Source organism: Trematomus bernacchii, unplaced genomic scaffold (assembly GCF_902827165.1).
Source record: "Trematomus bernacchii unplaced genomic scaffold, fTreBer1.1, whole genome shotgun sequence".
Lineage (NCBI taxonomy): Eukaryota > Metazoa > Chordata > Actinopteri > Perciformes > Nototheniidae > Trematomus > Trematomus bernacchii.
This window is the reverse complement of record NW_022987851.1, coordinates 6,317,192-6,332,083: the sequence shown is the minus strand read 5'-3', so window position 1 is coordinate 6,332,083 and position 14,892 is coordinate 6,317,192. Positions and strand designations below refer to the sequence as shown.

Here is a 14,892-nt window from a genome sequence, read left to right as displayed (position 1 = left end):
ACCCTGATATATTTATTTGTATTGAAGTCACATCATTATCTGCTGTAGATCTGCCCATTTTCAATCTGAGCCGAGGTCTAATAAAAAGATTAGACTAATCTACTATAGGCAATTACTCATGTGACATGTTTTTGAAGAAATCTCAGTATATCATATATTGCATTTAATCAACATATTAACTAATCTTATTATGACCATATATGCCTTTTTCTGAGGGCATTATTTGTACGTTATAAAAACATGTAAAAAATACGGTTTTTTAACAGTTGTCGCGACCTCTACTGGTGACCATTGAGCATTGCAAACATAGCATAAAATACATGTTTTTACCTCAGAATTGTATTTTTGACATTTAATTTGAATGTAAAGAACTCATGTAAAAAAAAATACCGTTCATTTATCCAGAAGCCCTTGTTCTTTAAAAAAAACATGTTTACTGTAAGTAGGCTTAGATTGTTGTAACATTTGTATAGCGTAGCAAGAGGTGATACGTGCACCGTAACACATTATTCACTGTGAAAAGTAGACACGTTTCTAATCTAATAATTAGGAAACTTTCTTTGAATTTGACAAACGCAGCAAGAAAACACTTCCTAACCGGCATGTTGACTTATTAAACGTGTCATTTGGTTAAGCAAATATTCAAGTCGTAAAATCTTCGAGACCTTCACCTGGGGAAAAAATAGATCACGTGGTATGCGCACTTCAAATACCTAGCAAGTAGCAACAGTACAAAGTGTTTGCTCGGTAGATTCCATTTTATTTAACTTCATAACGCAAGTTGTATTTACAGTAAGGCTGGCTGTGACTCGCACTCGCAGTACACTCACTGTAGTTCCATGTAATGTCGGGGTTGTGTCACGTTGTTGTCATGTCTGTTAACGTTCCACTGTTTCTTGACAACGCCTTACGACGTCAGTGCAGCGAAACTTAAATTAACTCACCTGGCAGGCTGGGAAGAGGGCGAGACGGAAAAGAATAAACACATTTCCTCGCCTCAAAACCAAACAAAAACGTTCCCACGAGCTGTCACACCTTACAATGTGAACTCGCGACCTGTTTGTTTAAGAGGAATTGTTGCCTTTTTGAACCACATCTGGGACTTTTATGCTGACAGTGCGGTTTCATTATTAAAAGTTTTAGCTTATTGACACTTCCGGGTTAGGACTGCTTCCATTTGGAACCGGGAGTAAGAAGCAAGCATGGACATCGAGCTGCAGACCAAGACTAATGGGAACCATGGAGCAACATATTTGTCTAAAGAACAGGTAAGTTCAAAGGGTTTAAAAGTGTAGAGGCAATTCTAATTAGAAGAGGAATAATATTTTACTAGGCTAATAATAATTACAATATAATGCAAGCTTATGATGTTAATTATAGGCAGACTATACTATATCTATACCCTGTGTCTGCACTTTTATTTTACTTTTATTTTTTCAAGATAGTTAACTATTTGAACTAATCTTTCATTTTTTTTTAAGGTAACTAACTAATGAAACTTAGATTTAATGGCTGATCTATGTAAAATTGATAGATATATATAGATATATACTTTATTAATCCCAAATTGGGATAATATAACCATTATTATTGCACAAAGAATTTCATTTATTCCCCAATATTTGCCTGCTCCTAGGTGACAGCAGGTAACGGAGATGGTGCGGCCAACAGAATCACTGATGTAGGAGAGAACGACGGGTTGCTTTCTGCACAGGTGAGCTTGAATAAAAGTTTTATTCAAGTTTTCAGTATGTGTATGTATGTAATAAATATGTACTGTGTTCTGTGGCAACAACTTGTTTTACTCACTTATTTTCATCATTCCTGCAAGAGAAAAAAAAATCCACACACTGTCCTTAGATGAGTGACAGTTGCATGCTGTGTCTTTTTCTCAGACTTCTGGTTGTAATGGGGGGACAGTGGCCTCTGACCATGCAGTGGAAACTCAAATTAATCTGGAAAAAATCTACACTCCTCAAGAGGTATGGAGACTCTTAGTTAAGAAATGATAATGTTAATATGTTGTTTCTGGGGCATTTCTTCTTATACTTGGAATAAAGGAAGTGTAACGTTTCTGTTATAATGTGATAACAAATTATTTTCCCATGCATCCCCCGGACACAAACGAGGACAGTTCAGCTACATAAACTCTAGTTTTTCTATGCTTTTAGTGTTATCTCTTAAACCATGTTCCACATGAAATGCTAGTTTCAAGCTTGAACAAAAAGTGAAGCCCTATTGTGACAAAGTCATTTCATTATGCTTTTAGACAAGTGCCATGTGCAGGATAAAGGGAGAGCTGAATGAGGTTATCTTCTGGAGAGTCAAACTGTGGATGGCCATCATCTTCTTATTTTTCCTCATCTTTGCTGTGATTATCATTTCAATGATTCTGTGCTCAGGTAAGGTTTCATGATGGGTGTGTTGTTTATTGTGTTTATTATTATCTGATCTGTGCCAAGGCTTTGACAGATTCTCGTTTTCTTTCTTTGAACAGTGATTCATGAGGACAAGGATGAGATATTTGATCCCGCGACGTTTAAAGTTCCTCAGTGTTTCAATGGGAGCTTTCAGCTGCCCAATCTGGTCTTTACAGAGGAACTTTTCACCATGTCCTCCAACGAGAGCCAAACACTCGCCGGTGAACTTAAAGAAAAGGTTTTTACCATTTATGACCCGTATTTCAAATGATGTATTTAATAAAATCCTATCAGTTTGTGGTATTTATAATTCAGTATATTAAGTAACAAACAATATAACATATGACTAGAAACATTATATTGCATCAGTGTCTATCTTTATATGACAAATAGGGAACTGATGTGATGCCTACCATATAATGGCTTAATATATATAACCATAATATTATAACTAACTTAATAGTTATGATATTGTAGAGGCACTATTTACAGTGTTTTGCACATTTCATAACAAGCAACATAATTTCTTTCATTTAAAAACATACATTAACAAGTTATGGACAAAAGAATAACAATTATGACTAATAACATCAAATAAAACGATATTTTAAAAAGTTCTCTATTTAGGTTTATTTGCTTCCAATGTGAAAACTTTTACCTAGTCTCGGATACCTTAATTTTATTTTGAATTGTGTTTTAAAACCGCGGTTCACACTTTAAATTCTATATTTAGTTGTATTTAGTGAGAGAGCTGCATAGCCAACTTCATCCAGAACTCACAATTGATCTTTATTTGGTTGAAAAATCTGGCACTTTTCTCAACTGAAAGACAAAAACCTGTTCATAGCTGCTGTTGCTGAGAGCTGTTTTGTTGATCTCTTACAGCGAATACAAGAGCCCTAAGTGGCAGAGTAGAGCTCACAGTCTATTGAAAGTAGGTCTTTATCTGCCAAAACCATTTACCTCATTGTTTGCTTCTGCTTGTGTCAACCTGCCCCACCCAGCTGGCTGACCTCTACAGATCCTCCCCTGCTCTCGGACGATACTTCTCGAAAGCAGACATATATGCTTTCCGGTAAACACACATCACACTCGAATGCTTATGCACTAAAATGTACACCTCAGCTACATACGTAGAGTGGGCTTTTTGTCATTGTGCATTTTACTGAAAAGTGGTTTGAACTTCTGTTTTACTCTGCTCACAGGAACCAGTCGCTCATGGCTGACTACCAGCTGACATTTCTCATGCCTGCAGACCACCAGGATCAGCTGAGGAACGTAACTCTGAGCAGGGAGATGGTGTACAACGTGTTCAGACAGTTCCTATATGACCAGGAGCCAGATGAGTCAGGGCAGATGTACATAGATCCAGTTTCCCTAAAGATGTTTTTAAATCACTAGGAACACATGTTCTAATCCGTATAGGGAATTCTGTTCTTTTTTGTCATTTAAGTGAAACACTGAGCAAACACTTAACCCTCTACAGGGAGATGGTTGCTTGTAGCATATGATTCTCATACGTGCGTGTGATTTTCCCCCATGACTGTAGAAATGTTGCAAATGCTGCAGCTTGACCACATAAACCTACAGTACATGGCCACAGTCACACAATCCCCTGTAGGTCATACTGTGTGTGTGATCTCATGGTGTGTTACGGTGCTTTGAGACTGTTCCTTTTTTCGAAATCAATCAACAGTGCCTGGAAATCTACTGTCACTCTGATATTGATGTTTATATTTGTATTGTGCCTAGTTTAACTGCACGTTTTAATTGAAAGAATATTGGTAAAAATGTCAGTGCTGTAATTATTGATGTTCATTCCCTGTCTACCACTGTGAAATCATACGACCGTTTGTTCAAAACCTGTGGCTTTATACATGTTTTTTTTATATAAATACAAGTTTTTATATTTGCATAGCTTTATTTTCCATCACAGGACATGATTTGCAAATCAAAACTCCGCTTTAGAGAACTGTACAGATACACTATGCTGCTTGTGTGATCATTTTATAAGTAAAGCTGTTCATGGCCTAATAAAACTATATTTTCTATTCACAAAGAAGTGACCTGCTGTATTTGTTTATGTTCTTTATGGTTCAACAGTAGAGGGAGTGCATGTTAAACATGCAGGTGAGCTATTACTGGTTCCTTTGTTTATCTTGGCTTCCTGGATTTGTCTGTCTCCGTTAGGAGTGACATTCAAGGACATTTTCATATTTAATTTGTATTGGTAGCTGTTTTTTAAATGTAATTGGTGACATATCACATGTATATGAACTAGGGAGCTGTGTGATTTAAAAATATATATATTTCCTGGAAGTGTTCATGTCAACATGTCTGTACTCTAATAAGATTACAGCTGTGATTAATGTTTGTGCCAAGTTATCCGGTCACACACATGCCATTCTCCACTTCCACCAGATGGTTATTAATGAGACCTCACTTCAACCGGTAGCACTCGGTACAAGATGTAAGAAGTTGAAGCTTAACCTAATACACTATTTTCACTTTTTGCCTTTTTGTGGTAAAAGCTTTGATTATCTTTTGCAGGAAGGGTTTGATAATATCATGTAAAATGTATATTATTCTGAAATGGACCAATCTGCAATAATAAGTACTTTTACTTTTGGAACTTTAAGTATATTTCTATGCTAATACTTTGTACTTTTACTTCAGTAACATTTTGAATACAGGACTTGAACTTGTAACAGAGTATTCCTACTCTCTGGTCTACTTTTATTTAAGTACAAGATACTACCAACCTCTGCAAGTTGGCATGTCATTTTTTTGTATTCGTTTTGCTGTAGCAATAAATTGTCTCTGAATGATTGCACAAATACATTTTTGAGGTACCAATATGGGCTATTCTGAAAAGACACAGAATCATGTGAACACATTGTGTAAATACTGTTTTAAAAACAGACATAAATACTGAGCCTTTTTTCCACATGGGCTACTAAACATGAAGAGGAAACACTGTATATACATGCACCTGCAGTCCTCAAACATCCTTGCTGCATGACAGTCACATGCTGGTCAAACGATCGAGTTTATACAGCAGATCATCAGTGGGATCCAAGAGTTTCAACAATTCATTATTGTGCATAAAACCATATCACTCCACCTGCTCTTTGAAACCCTCAAATATTGCAAATGTTGAATAAACACGAATAAACCTTCACATTTGGGGAGTCTATTGATTTTGACTAGACAACTGTAAGCTTCTCTTTACTGTATTTAGTTTATCTCTGTTCTGTGTAAGTCAACACTTTTCTGAATCTGTTGGCAGCAGTGAGTGACCCTGTGCCATCGCACATGGCATCAGCATTAATCTTGGTTGTGTTTACTTAATAGATACTAGCTGCCCGTGCTGCGCGTGCTGTCTGTGCTGCCTGATGTCCCCCGCTGCTCCATCTTCTCAACCCTATTTTGAGCGTTGGTAATCGTCTAAAGCCAGATTTACTATAATAAGCTCGCTGATCTTCGATAGCCTGGTTGGTTTAAAAACCACTACTGTCTTTACTTTGGCTGTCCAGAGCCACACTTAGGTCAAGCACGGATCAGGGGTCACAACGGCTGGTTAAACGTGTATTTATCCATTAAGGATCGGCGGGACTTTTATATAGTCCAATTGACTCACACTTAGATGCCAGAGATGTAAAATAACTGCTTCTTTTTATCTTACGGCTTGAGTTTATGTAATCAGATTGATGATTATGTTCTGTTCTAGGAAATGATTGTAAAACCTTAATCCTCTTAAAGCATAACACCTGTTCTGGCATTGAAAGTAAAAACAAACATGTCTGCCTGCTCGCCTTACTGCATGTTGATCACACAGAAGACATTTGAGTTATTTTAAACCAAGCCGTTTGATCACAGGCTGGAATGAGTTGGAAATGGTTTTATTCTTTTGATATGTTTGGCAAGGAAAGTCAATTTATTCAAACAGATCATCTCTTTACAGCTAAACTCCATGTCATTTTTATCAAATGCATACAACAACAATTAAGTATTTTGATAAATAACACACACACACACACACACACACACACACACACACACACACACACACACACACACACACACACACACACACACACACACACACACACACACACACACACACACACACACACACACACACACACACACACACACACACACACACACACACTTCTGCAGACAAAATCATATTTCGGTCCTCCACATTTCTTTGTGAGGAATAAAATATATTCAGGGTAGTCTAGGCTACATCTGAACTAGCTTTTGCTAATATCTGTTACTTAACATACCAGGAAAACTACTTTAATCTCTTACCAATCAAACCCTTTTTGTATAGGTGTACAGAGTAGGGGATGATCCATTTTGTCTCTTAAATCTTTTCAGCAAATGTTGAGTTGATGCTATTTGTTCCTTAACTGGATTAATTGCTAAACTGTTTCATTTTTGAGCACTTGAGAATTGATAAAAGTACTTAAAAGTACTTTCAAAATGCCACACTAACACACCAAGACCTTGAAGAACACCATAGAAATGCAATCTTGCACTGATTAAGTATCAAAAACGTCCCTGCAAAGATTGTAGTTGTCTTTTTGCCATATATAATGTGAGCACTTCTGTTGTGGAAACTGCTCAGTAACCCTGTTTACTGTCAATATAACTAGTAAAGCCATACATCCTCTGAATGTCATGGGTCTGTAGTTTGTGCTTGTCAAGTTTTAATGAAGTTATGATTATTTTGGGACTAAAAAAAACTCAGTGAGATCAAGTTTCAACAAGTGGTGTCAATCAAATGAAAGGGCTACTTTAGGGACTATCAATATAACACATGGTTACAATTGGGCTCATTGAATCCATCAGAGTGAGACTTTCCATGGCCGTTTAGTATGCATAACTTTTTAAAGGCAAAAATAACACATTTATACTGCATGCCAAAACTGCATGGTTTTTGCTTCAAAGTAGATTTTTCAAAAAAGGGTAGCAAAAGGAGATATAATAAACATGAGCACAAAATAAAAATAAATGAATATTGAAAATGCATATAGGTCTTTTATTAATAATACTAAGTATGATAATTTATCATTGTATTATATTTTATCTAAAGTGTAAAGTCATTCATCCCAAGTTTCATCAGTATTTGTAACTCAACAAAGAGCCATAGCATATGTTTGCCATAGACGTGAACTGTTTATAAGAATAGACTGTTATTCAAATCGACTTCAGCATCCCTTATTGACCAACCCCAACAGTAACACCATTCATTACTTCAGCAACATCATTATTAAAATTTCAGAAGGAAATAATATCTAGAACTTTCAAAATATTATTTCTCCTTTAAATGTTGATGTACAACTTAAAATCCCCACCTCCCCCCAAAAAAGAAATGTATGTAATGTATGTGTTTGTAGCTCAGACATATTTCCTAGCATGTCTGTGTTTTAAATAGGATTAGTTGGTTCCAAGAAGAATTCCCTTTGTTAATTCCCTGAGGAATCCAAGAAATATGTGATAAACTGAAATAGTTGGCATACAGTTATGTGTGCACATTTAGATTTGTTTGTATGCGTCAAACATTTGAGTATGCAGGTGAAAATATAAAATGTATATATATATAAATAGTTATGTAAATACCTGACTAAAGAGCAAACTAGAAAAAAATATGATAAAATAAAGTTAGTATGGAAAAAAAAGAATACACTTTGACTGCAGCTCCATGGCAGAAGTCTTTATTAAAACCTGCAAACTCTAAGAGTCGAGAGTCCAAAGGGGCTTCCTTTGTCACGCATAAGAGTTACCGATCCGTGGAAACCAGTAACCAAGCCCACTTCAGTCATATAGCATGCAATGTCCTGCACTTCTTGGAAGACTCCTGCAGTTATCCAATTAAGGAGTTATGTCCTCTTCTGGCTGTGCTAGGATTTACAGATTAAGGTGTTTGTTGCATGTCATTTCAGCCGGACCTCAGTGCTGCAGAGCTCTGTAGGAACTCTGTTCTCTCTCGTCTCAGCCTCACCACTGGCTCTTTGCAGGATTCTGGACTAAATTACATCTCTGAAGGGAATAATGGGTGCCGCATACCCCACCTTGGATGATATCCTGGAGGAGGACATGCATCATTGGTACACCAAATTCATGAAGGAGTCCCCTTCAGGACTCATAACGCTGTTTGAGCTCAGAACTATACTTGACATGAACGGAATGACAGAGGAGGCCAGCAGCTATGTGGAACAGGTCTTCCTTACCTTTGACATGGATAGGGTAAGAAATCACCTGAGTTTTTATTCACTGCCCAGGTGACAGTGGATTTTGTGATTGACTCAAAGTCTGGTAACAATTTTCCAACTGACAAGACAGTTGCTTGCAAATTCCTAATGCATGTACCTTGTTGAATAAATCAAATCAGTTCTTTGGTAATGTAGACCCGAAACGTTCTGTTGGAAAAAAAGAGTTTTACTGCATTATTTCAAATTATTTTACGTGAATAGTGTAGGATTGTTATAAATGCTACCAGTTGAAGTCTCTAGATCAATTGAGTTTACACTCTAGTCTTTGATTCCTGACGTCTTTCACAACGCTTAAAACCAAAGAATGCATAGAATGATAAACTGATCAATTAAACCGTTTTATTTAGAAAACCTTAATTGAAAAAATACCTTTTGTTGTTGCTGATTAATCAAATTGATTCATAATCCTATTCATAATTGTAATTTGTATGTGTCCTTTTGCAGGATGGCTATATAGACTTTGTGGAATACATCGCAGCAATTAGTTTATTGCTGAAAGGAGAAATTAACCAGAAACTCAAGTGGTACTTCAAGCTCTTTGATCAGGACGGAAATGGGAAAATTGACAAGGAGGAATTAGAGACCATATTCAAGGTGTGTTTTCTTCTTTCTTGTTCCATACTTTTAGTTTTACAGATCTTAGAGACTGGGCATTTCAAAGTTTTCTGAATGGTTAAGTTTAGCCAGTAGACATCTAATCCAGGGGGCTTATTATCCAACTCCAAGTCAAAATATGGCCCTATTACATCATTTAGTCACTAAAGCAGTCATACTGTACATATTACATGATCACTTTTTACCTTGTCACCATTTTGTTACTGTAATAACTGTAGGTACTGACACTTAGGTCAAGTAAAATCATATATATATTTATATATACTGTGGATTTAGTCATAGTAGTCATTTTAGAGACCGTATTTGGTGTAGAGGAACCCAAATAAATGACTCCTATTTAGGGTTAGCATTCAGGAGCTTAATGAGGAAAGGCGCAGTGTTTAATTGAATTGATTAACCTTTGCCAGTGTCGATTGAACTAACCATTAATTGTAACTCCTTCAACAGGCTATTCAAGATATCACCAGAAGTTATGACGTCCCTCCAGAAGAGATTGTAACTCTTATATATGAGAAGATTGATGTCAACGGAGAAGGTCAGAACTATAGTCAATCCATGACTAATGTAATGATTTCATAGCCAAGAAAAAGACAATAGTGTTCTTTAGAAATAATGTCTCCATAACTCTAGTAGTCGTGAAATATCCTAATATATGATTTCTTATACCCATTTTTACACACTGGTTAAAATGTGTTCATGCCATTTCCATCTTATCTACGTGTCTCCTCAGGTGAGCTGACCCTGGAGGAGTTCATCAGTGGAGCCCACGAACATCCCGACATCATGGACATGCTTGGCAAGATGATGGATCTTACAAAAGTCTTGGAAATTATCCTGAACGGTCAACAGAAGAGAGCTATAAACTGAACGTGAAATCAACAAGCTGGATTTTGTGGAAAATTGTGATTGCGCTTTTCGAAAGGATTTTCAGAATGCAGCAGTGTTTAGGAAATAATGTACTCTATGTGCTTAATGGTTGAAGAGCAAAGTCCCATCTCAAACTGCACTGAACTGAATGAACTGAGTGAGCAGCCCCACACAGATATGATGTCACTGTATGTCGCCTGAGGGAAGCGGCGAACCTGTCCCCCCTTTCTTGAACGGTGGCCCTCCAGCTTTGTTACATTTTACAACATTTTAACAAGCTGCGTGTTTCGTGAGTCTCTCAGTGAAGGAGGACACATCTGCTTTCAGGTTCCTATCATGGCTCGAGTAGATGATGCAAAATGTGGTGAATGAGTCCCTTTGATTGACTCTTGGTTTAAAGAAGACAACTGCTAAAATCTTTGTTAATTTGGTTACAAACTTCATTAGAGAAAACACTCCCTATGTCAGACATAATTACGCATTTGGGTGTTAACACTATTCAAAACTATCCCCGAGACTGTTCAATCTAGTTGGTTTTGTGTTGTTGTTCATGTGCATAACTACACTGTTGCTTGTATATAAATTGGATGGTATCTGACTATCCATGTAGTTACTGCATGTACAAATATTTAACATGAAATGTTTTGCTTTATTATATTTGACAATTATTTAGGTTACACTGTTGCCTTAAAATCACAAAAAATGTTTGTTGAAATTTTTTTTTTCCCCTTAAAAAAACATTTACAAAAGAGCAGTTTTTAATATTGTATTAGTCTTCCGTTTTTCACCGAATAAGATACAGATGTACATGTAGGGCTGCCACAGTATCAGATTTATATTACATGTTAGGTTAAAAATCATTTATGATGACGATACATTTTGAAAAAAGATAATCATTCAAATGAATAATGATATCTTTCAAATTCCTCTTTAACTTTGGTTAATGTGCACTTGGGAAAGGGAGACAAAGTAAAGTTAGAAAGAAACAGAAAGGATATAGAAGCACTGGATTACACTTGATTTACATATTATAATGTGTATATTGTGTATTATATACATGATATTAATATTGTGTTTTAAAATTAGGTAATAAGTCTGTCTTCCAATCGGTGTCTTCTATGTTGCGATGTTTACTCAATGGTTGACATTGTAATATCTCAGAAACGGCTATCATTCTAAACAATAAATCTGTGTGTTTTTATGTGACAATAACTGGTCTTTTGTGTTTCTCGTGGTGCTTGGCTATTCTTCAGAACTACCTGCCAATGGACAAACCGTCTCAACCATTTCTCAATTTCTGTGAGTTTAGTAGGATCATATTTAAGATACATTTTATTTTTTAAGAATAATCATTCAAGTTTTCTTTGCCTATTCAAATGGACAAACAACAGCAGAACTAGAGTTAAGCAGTTCTCGAAGATGACCTGCAAATGTAAACAGAACTAACCTGAGTTTAAAACTGAGGCTCTTTCTGTTGTGGCAAAACAAATGACATGCCTCAGCTAAATGTAATTTAAATGATTGAATACAAAAATAAAATAATGTTGTCAGGCAAACACAGTGATCTACATTGTTAAAGTGTTGAGAGAGGTTCATTTAGGTACATAGTGGTCAGACATGACTGTGGGTTGTGTAAATCAAATAAAGATTAGAGTTTGACTCCACATAGCACACAACGTGCTCCTAAATGCCTCGGCTGATGCAATTATGTAACTGCATGGATCAACCCACCTGTGCTCTTCGTATAAATTCCCCAGTTGTGCTCTCATGTCTTTGCACTGCACACGGCGTTCTACTGTCGACCACCACAGCACAGAAACAGCCAACCACATCCAACTGGAACCATGCAGTCTGCCGAAGCCAAATTCAACAAAAACAGCCTCCTCTTGACTCTGAGACGGTACAGCTCAGCCGTCTGTGACATGGAGCAGACCATTCTCCTGCCCAGCCTGCTGCGAGACGTCCCCTCCGATGACCTCTGGGACTGTGAGGCAGCAGAGGAGTCCTGCACAGACCTGTATAGCAACTACCTGATGCTCAAGGCCATAAGAAACACAGCGGAGAGCAACCTGGTTCGCCTGGATGACCACAAGGCCAAGAACACAGCGCTCAACAAGACCCTGGAGACTCTGTTGGACACAGATCCAGAGGCTCTCTTTGGCTTCCACCTCAGAGGACTATTTTCTGTGATGAGTGACCTCACCAAGAAGACTCAGAGTCTCACTGACAAATATATGGACATCATTGGAGTGGCAAATTAGAAAAACATGTAAGACTTGTGGACATTAAGCTAAATATCTGGCGATTTTCAAATGTGCTGTACATGTAACAGCCAAGAAGTAACAGTCACATGATTGTCACAAACTGTTTACATTCAGTGACCCAATTCCTGGAACAACCGTGCTTTGTCAATGTTAACCAAATCTATCTATTCATTTGCTAACTGTAATAGCCCATTGGAAATGATGGTTGAAGATTTAAAGGTTGACTGATTAAAAGACCATGAAACAACAGAGCCGTGTTCTAGGATTGATTTATGTGCAAACACTCATTATGTCTATGCTTCTGAATAATGAAAACATTTTAAACTTGGGTATTTATTTTATTACATAACAATATTTGTACAATAGTTGACAGAAAGATTTCACAAAAAGACCACTGAAGACAGATGGTAGTCTAAAAGTGTTTTCTCCCTCCCTTCCTCTTCCATCTCATCAGACGCCAATTAGCGAATGGGATTGAAAGGCTCGACAATCTCTGCAAAGGTCTTTTTGTCTGGTGGGAAGACAAAAACAGAAAGAAACCATTTAAATTCACATAAACATGGGTCACAATGTTCTTATACTTAATGTGAAGACTTAAAAATCAAAAATCAATCAAAAGTGAACATCAAGCACGACAGAAAGAATGGCACAAATACACAGCATGGGGCTTCATATCCTCGCATTATCCTGTTTTATAATTGTGGTCTGTGACTAGCATATAATCGTCCTAAGTGATGGTAAAATATATGATAAAAGGAAGGAATAAAATATGCATTTGAATGCCAAAATATATTCAGAAAAGGGCACTGCAGGTGGATAAAATGGGACTAATCAGTGTAATTGTTAAATATTAATGAACATGCATAGAAAAAACATAAACATGAAGAGCACTGTCGGGGTCTTTTGGAAGAGCAAAAACACTGATATTTCACTTACCCTTTGCAACAAAATTATCTGGGTGCAGTTTGATATACTCTGTCATATCTCGATCAACTTTGGCAAAATGGTAATGTTCTCTTTTTGTCACATGGTAGCCGACGTACCAACCAATTGTTGTCATTAGGACAAGTCGGTGAACACCTTAAAACAAGAAAATGGACATGGATGAGTGTCATTTAAGCACACAACACAATGCATAAATGTAAAGGTTAGCATTGAAAGAATAAATACAAGCGTTCATTGTACCTTTCAAATTAAGAAGTGCTACCTTGTTCTTAAATTAAGTCAAATTCAAAGACATAAAGAAATAAGTCAAGCATAAGGATATCCCACCAGATTGAGTATATAGTTGGGATCTTAAGCGCTTTGAGCACCAGGAAAAGCGCTATATAAATGCCATGTATTATTATCATTATCTAAAAGAAAATGAGCACCAAAGAACAGACACTGGAAATGTTGTTGAGTGAGTTTATTGTTAATATTGACTTAAGTAAGGCTGATATGATGAATGTTTACAGTATGCCTGCTCTATGTCTGCCTAGCATAGGAGATGTGTAACCTTTTAAAACGTTCGGCTGCGACTGCTCTGCAATGACACAATGTTGACTCTTATAAGTGCACCATGTCAGGGCAGGGTTTTTTTATACATTATATTATTAATAATAATAATAATAAACTTGATTTATATGGCACCTTTCCAAACATAGTTACAAAGTGCTTTCACTTAAAAATACACAGAGAGCAAGCGGATTAAACAACAACATCTAAACATAAGAAAACATAGTAAAACACATAGAAAATAATAAATTAAAAAAATAGATAGAAGAAGAATAAATTAAAAAATAAATGATGATTAAATGTTGCATAATGCTTGAGAGGAAAGAGCAGCTCTGTAGAGAAGCTAAAGTCTGAAAGCCTGCTAACAAACATGCTAACCTGATTTCAGAGGTGGCTTGTGGTTGATGGCATTATGGAGCATCGAAGCAAATCCGGCTGAAAGCGCCAGCCACGCCGAGTTCCTGTTGAAGAGGGACGGGGGAGGGAGAGCCTTCGCCTCCTCCGGTAAGAACCACATGATGACAATTCCCCGCTTTTACTCAGAAATATGAGTGACCTACCGACTAGCTTTCTTTACCTCTCGTAGGAAGTCAAGGACGGGCTGTGCAACCGCATGAAACGTCCGGGTACAACACATGAGAACCGCTTCAGTTCCGACTATCTTGTTTCCTAGCAACCAATGCCAGAAGGTAAAACTTTACATTGAGCAAAAATGTGAATTAACTTCAACGATTTTACATTAATTAGATGTTATATGAAATAACATATTCACATACAATAAAGGGTTTATTTACATTAAACCTCTTATAACGTTACAGTATGTGGGCTCGCTGTAAGCAACTCTATTAAACTACTGTCGTTGGTTGCCTTGTATAAAACAGATAGCTTTTGAAATACTTCAAAAATAAATAAATAAATAATAAATATATTAGGACCATACGAGTT

At 36.8% G+C, this 14,892-nt stretch overlaps 4 protein-coding genes across 4 annotated transcripts; 3 read left to right on the top strand and 1 right to left on the bottom strand.

Moving 5' to 3' along the window:
• Nucleotides 1-796: 796 nt before the first annotated feature.
• On the top strand, nucleotides 797-4,476 carry LOC117468687 (TPA-induced transmembrane protein homolog). The gene is made up of 7 exons (XM_034112910.1): nucleotides 797-1,268; nucleotides 1,637-1,714; nucleotides 1,896-1,982; nucleotides 2,270-2,402; nucleotides 2,498-2,658; nucleotides 3,425-3,495; nucleotides 3,626-4,476. The coding sequence occupies exons 1-7, from the start codon at nucleotides 1,203-1,205 to the stop codon at nucleotides 3,819-3,821; spliced, it is 792 nt and encodes a 263-aa protein (XP_033968801.1). The 5' UTR covers nucleotides 797-1,202; the 3' UTR covers nucleotides 3,822-4,476.
• Nucleotides 4,477-8,483: 4,007 nt separating this feature from the next.
• Nucleotides 8,484-10,199, top strand: guca1c (guanylate cyclase activator 1C). The gene is made up of 4 exons (XM_034113010.1): nucleotides 8,484-8,678; nucleotides 9,149-9,298; nucleotides 9,767-9,854; nucleotides 10,050-10,199. Exons 1-4 carry the CDS (start codon nucleotides 8,484-8,486, stop codon nucleotides 10,184-10,186), a joined length of 570 nt encoding a protein of 189 aa, XP_033968901.1. The 3' UTR covers nucleotides 10,187-10,199.
• A 1,751-nt stretch (nucleotides 10,200-11,950) lies between these two features.
• On the top strand, nucleotides 11,951-12,699 carry thrsp (thyroid hormone responsive). Its single transcript, XM_034113008.1, has one exon. It carries the CDS (start codon nucleotides 12,031-12,033, stop codon nucleotides 12,445-12,447), a length of 417 nt encoding a protein of 138 aa, XP_033968899.1. The 5' UTR covers nucleotides 11,951-12,030; the 3' UTR covers nucleotides 12,448-12,699.
• Nucleotides 12,700-12,703: 4 nt separating this feature from the next.
• ndufc2 (NADH:ubiquinone oxidoreductase subunit C2) lies at nucleotides 12,704-14,579 on the bottom strand. Its single transcript, XM_034113009.1, has 3 exons — nucleotides 14,326-14,579; nucleotides 13,387-13,530; nucleotides 12,704-12,961 (listed from the first exon to the last, which is right to left on the bottom strand). The coding sequence occupies exons 1-3, from the start codon at nucleotides 14,462-14,464 to the stop codon at nucleotides 12,912-12,914; spliced, it is 333 nt and encodes a 110-aa protein (XP_033968900.1). The 5' UTR covers nucleotides 14,465-14,579; the 3' UTR covers nucleotides 12,704-12,911.
• Between the last annotated feature and the right edge of the window lie 313 nt (nucleotides 14,580-14,892).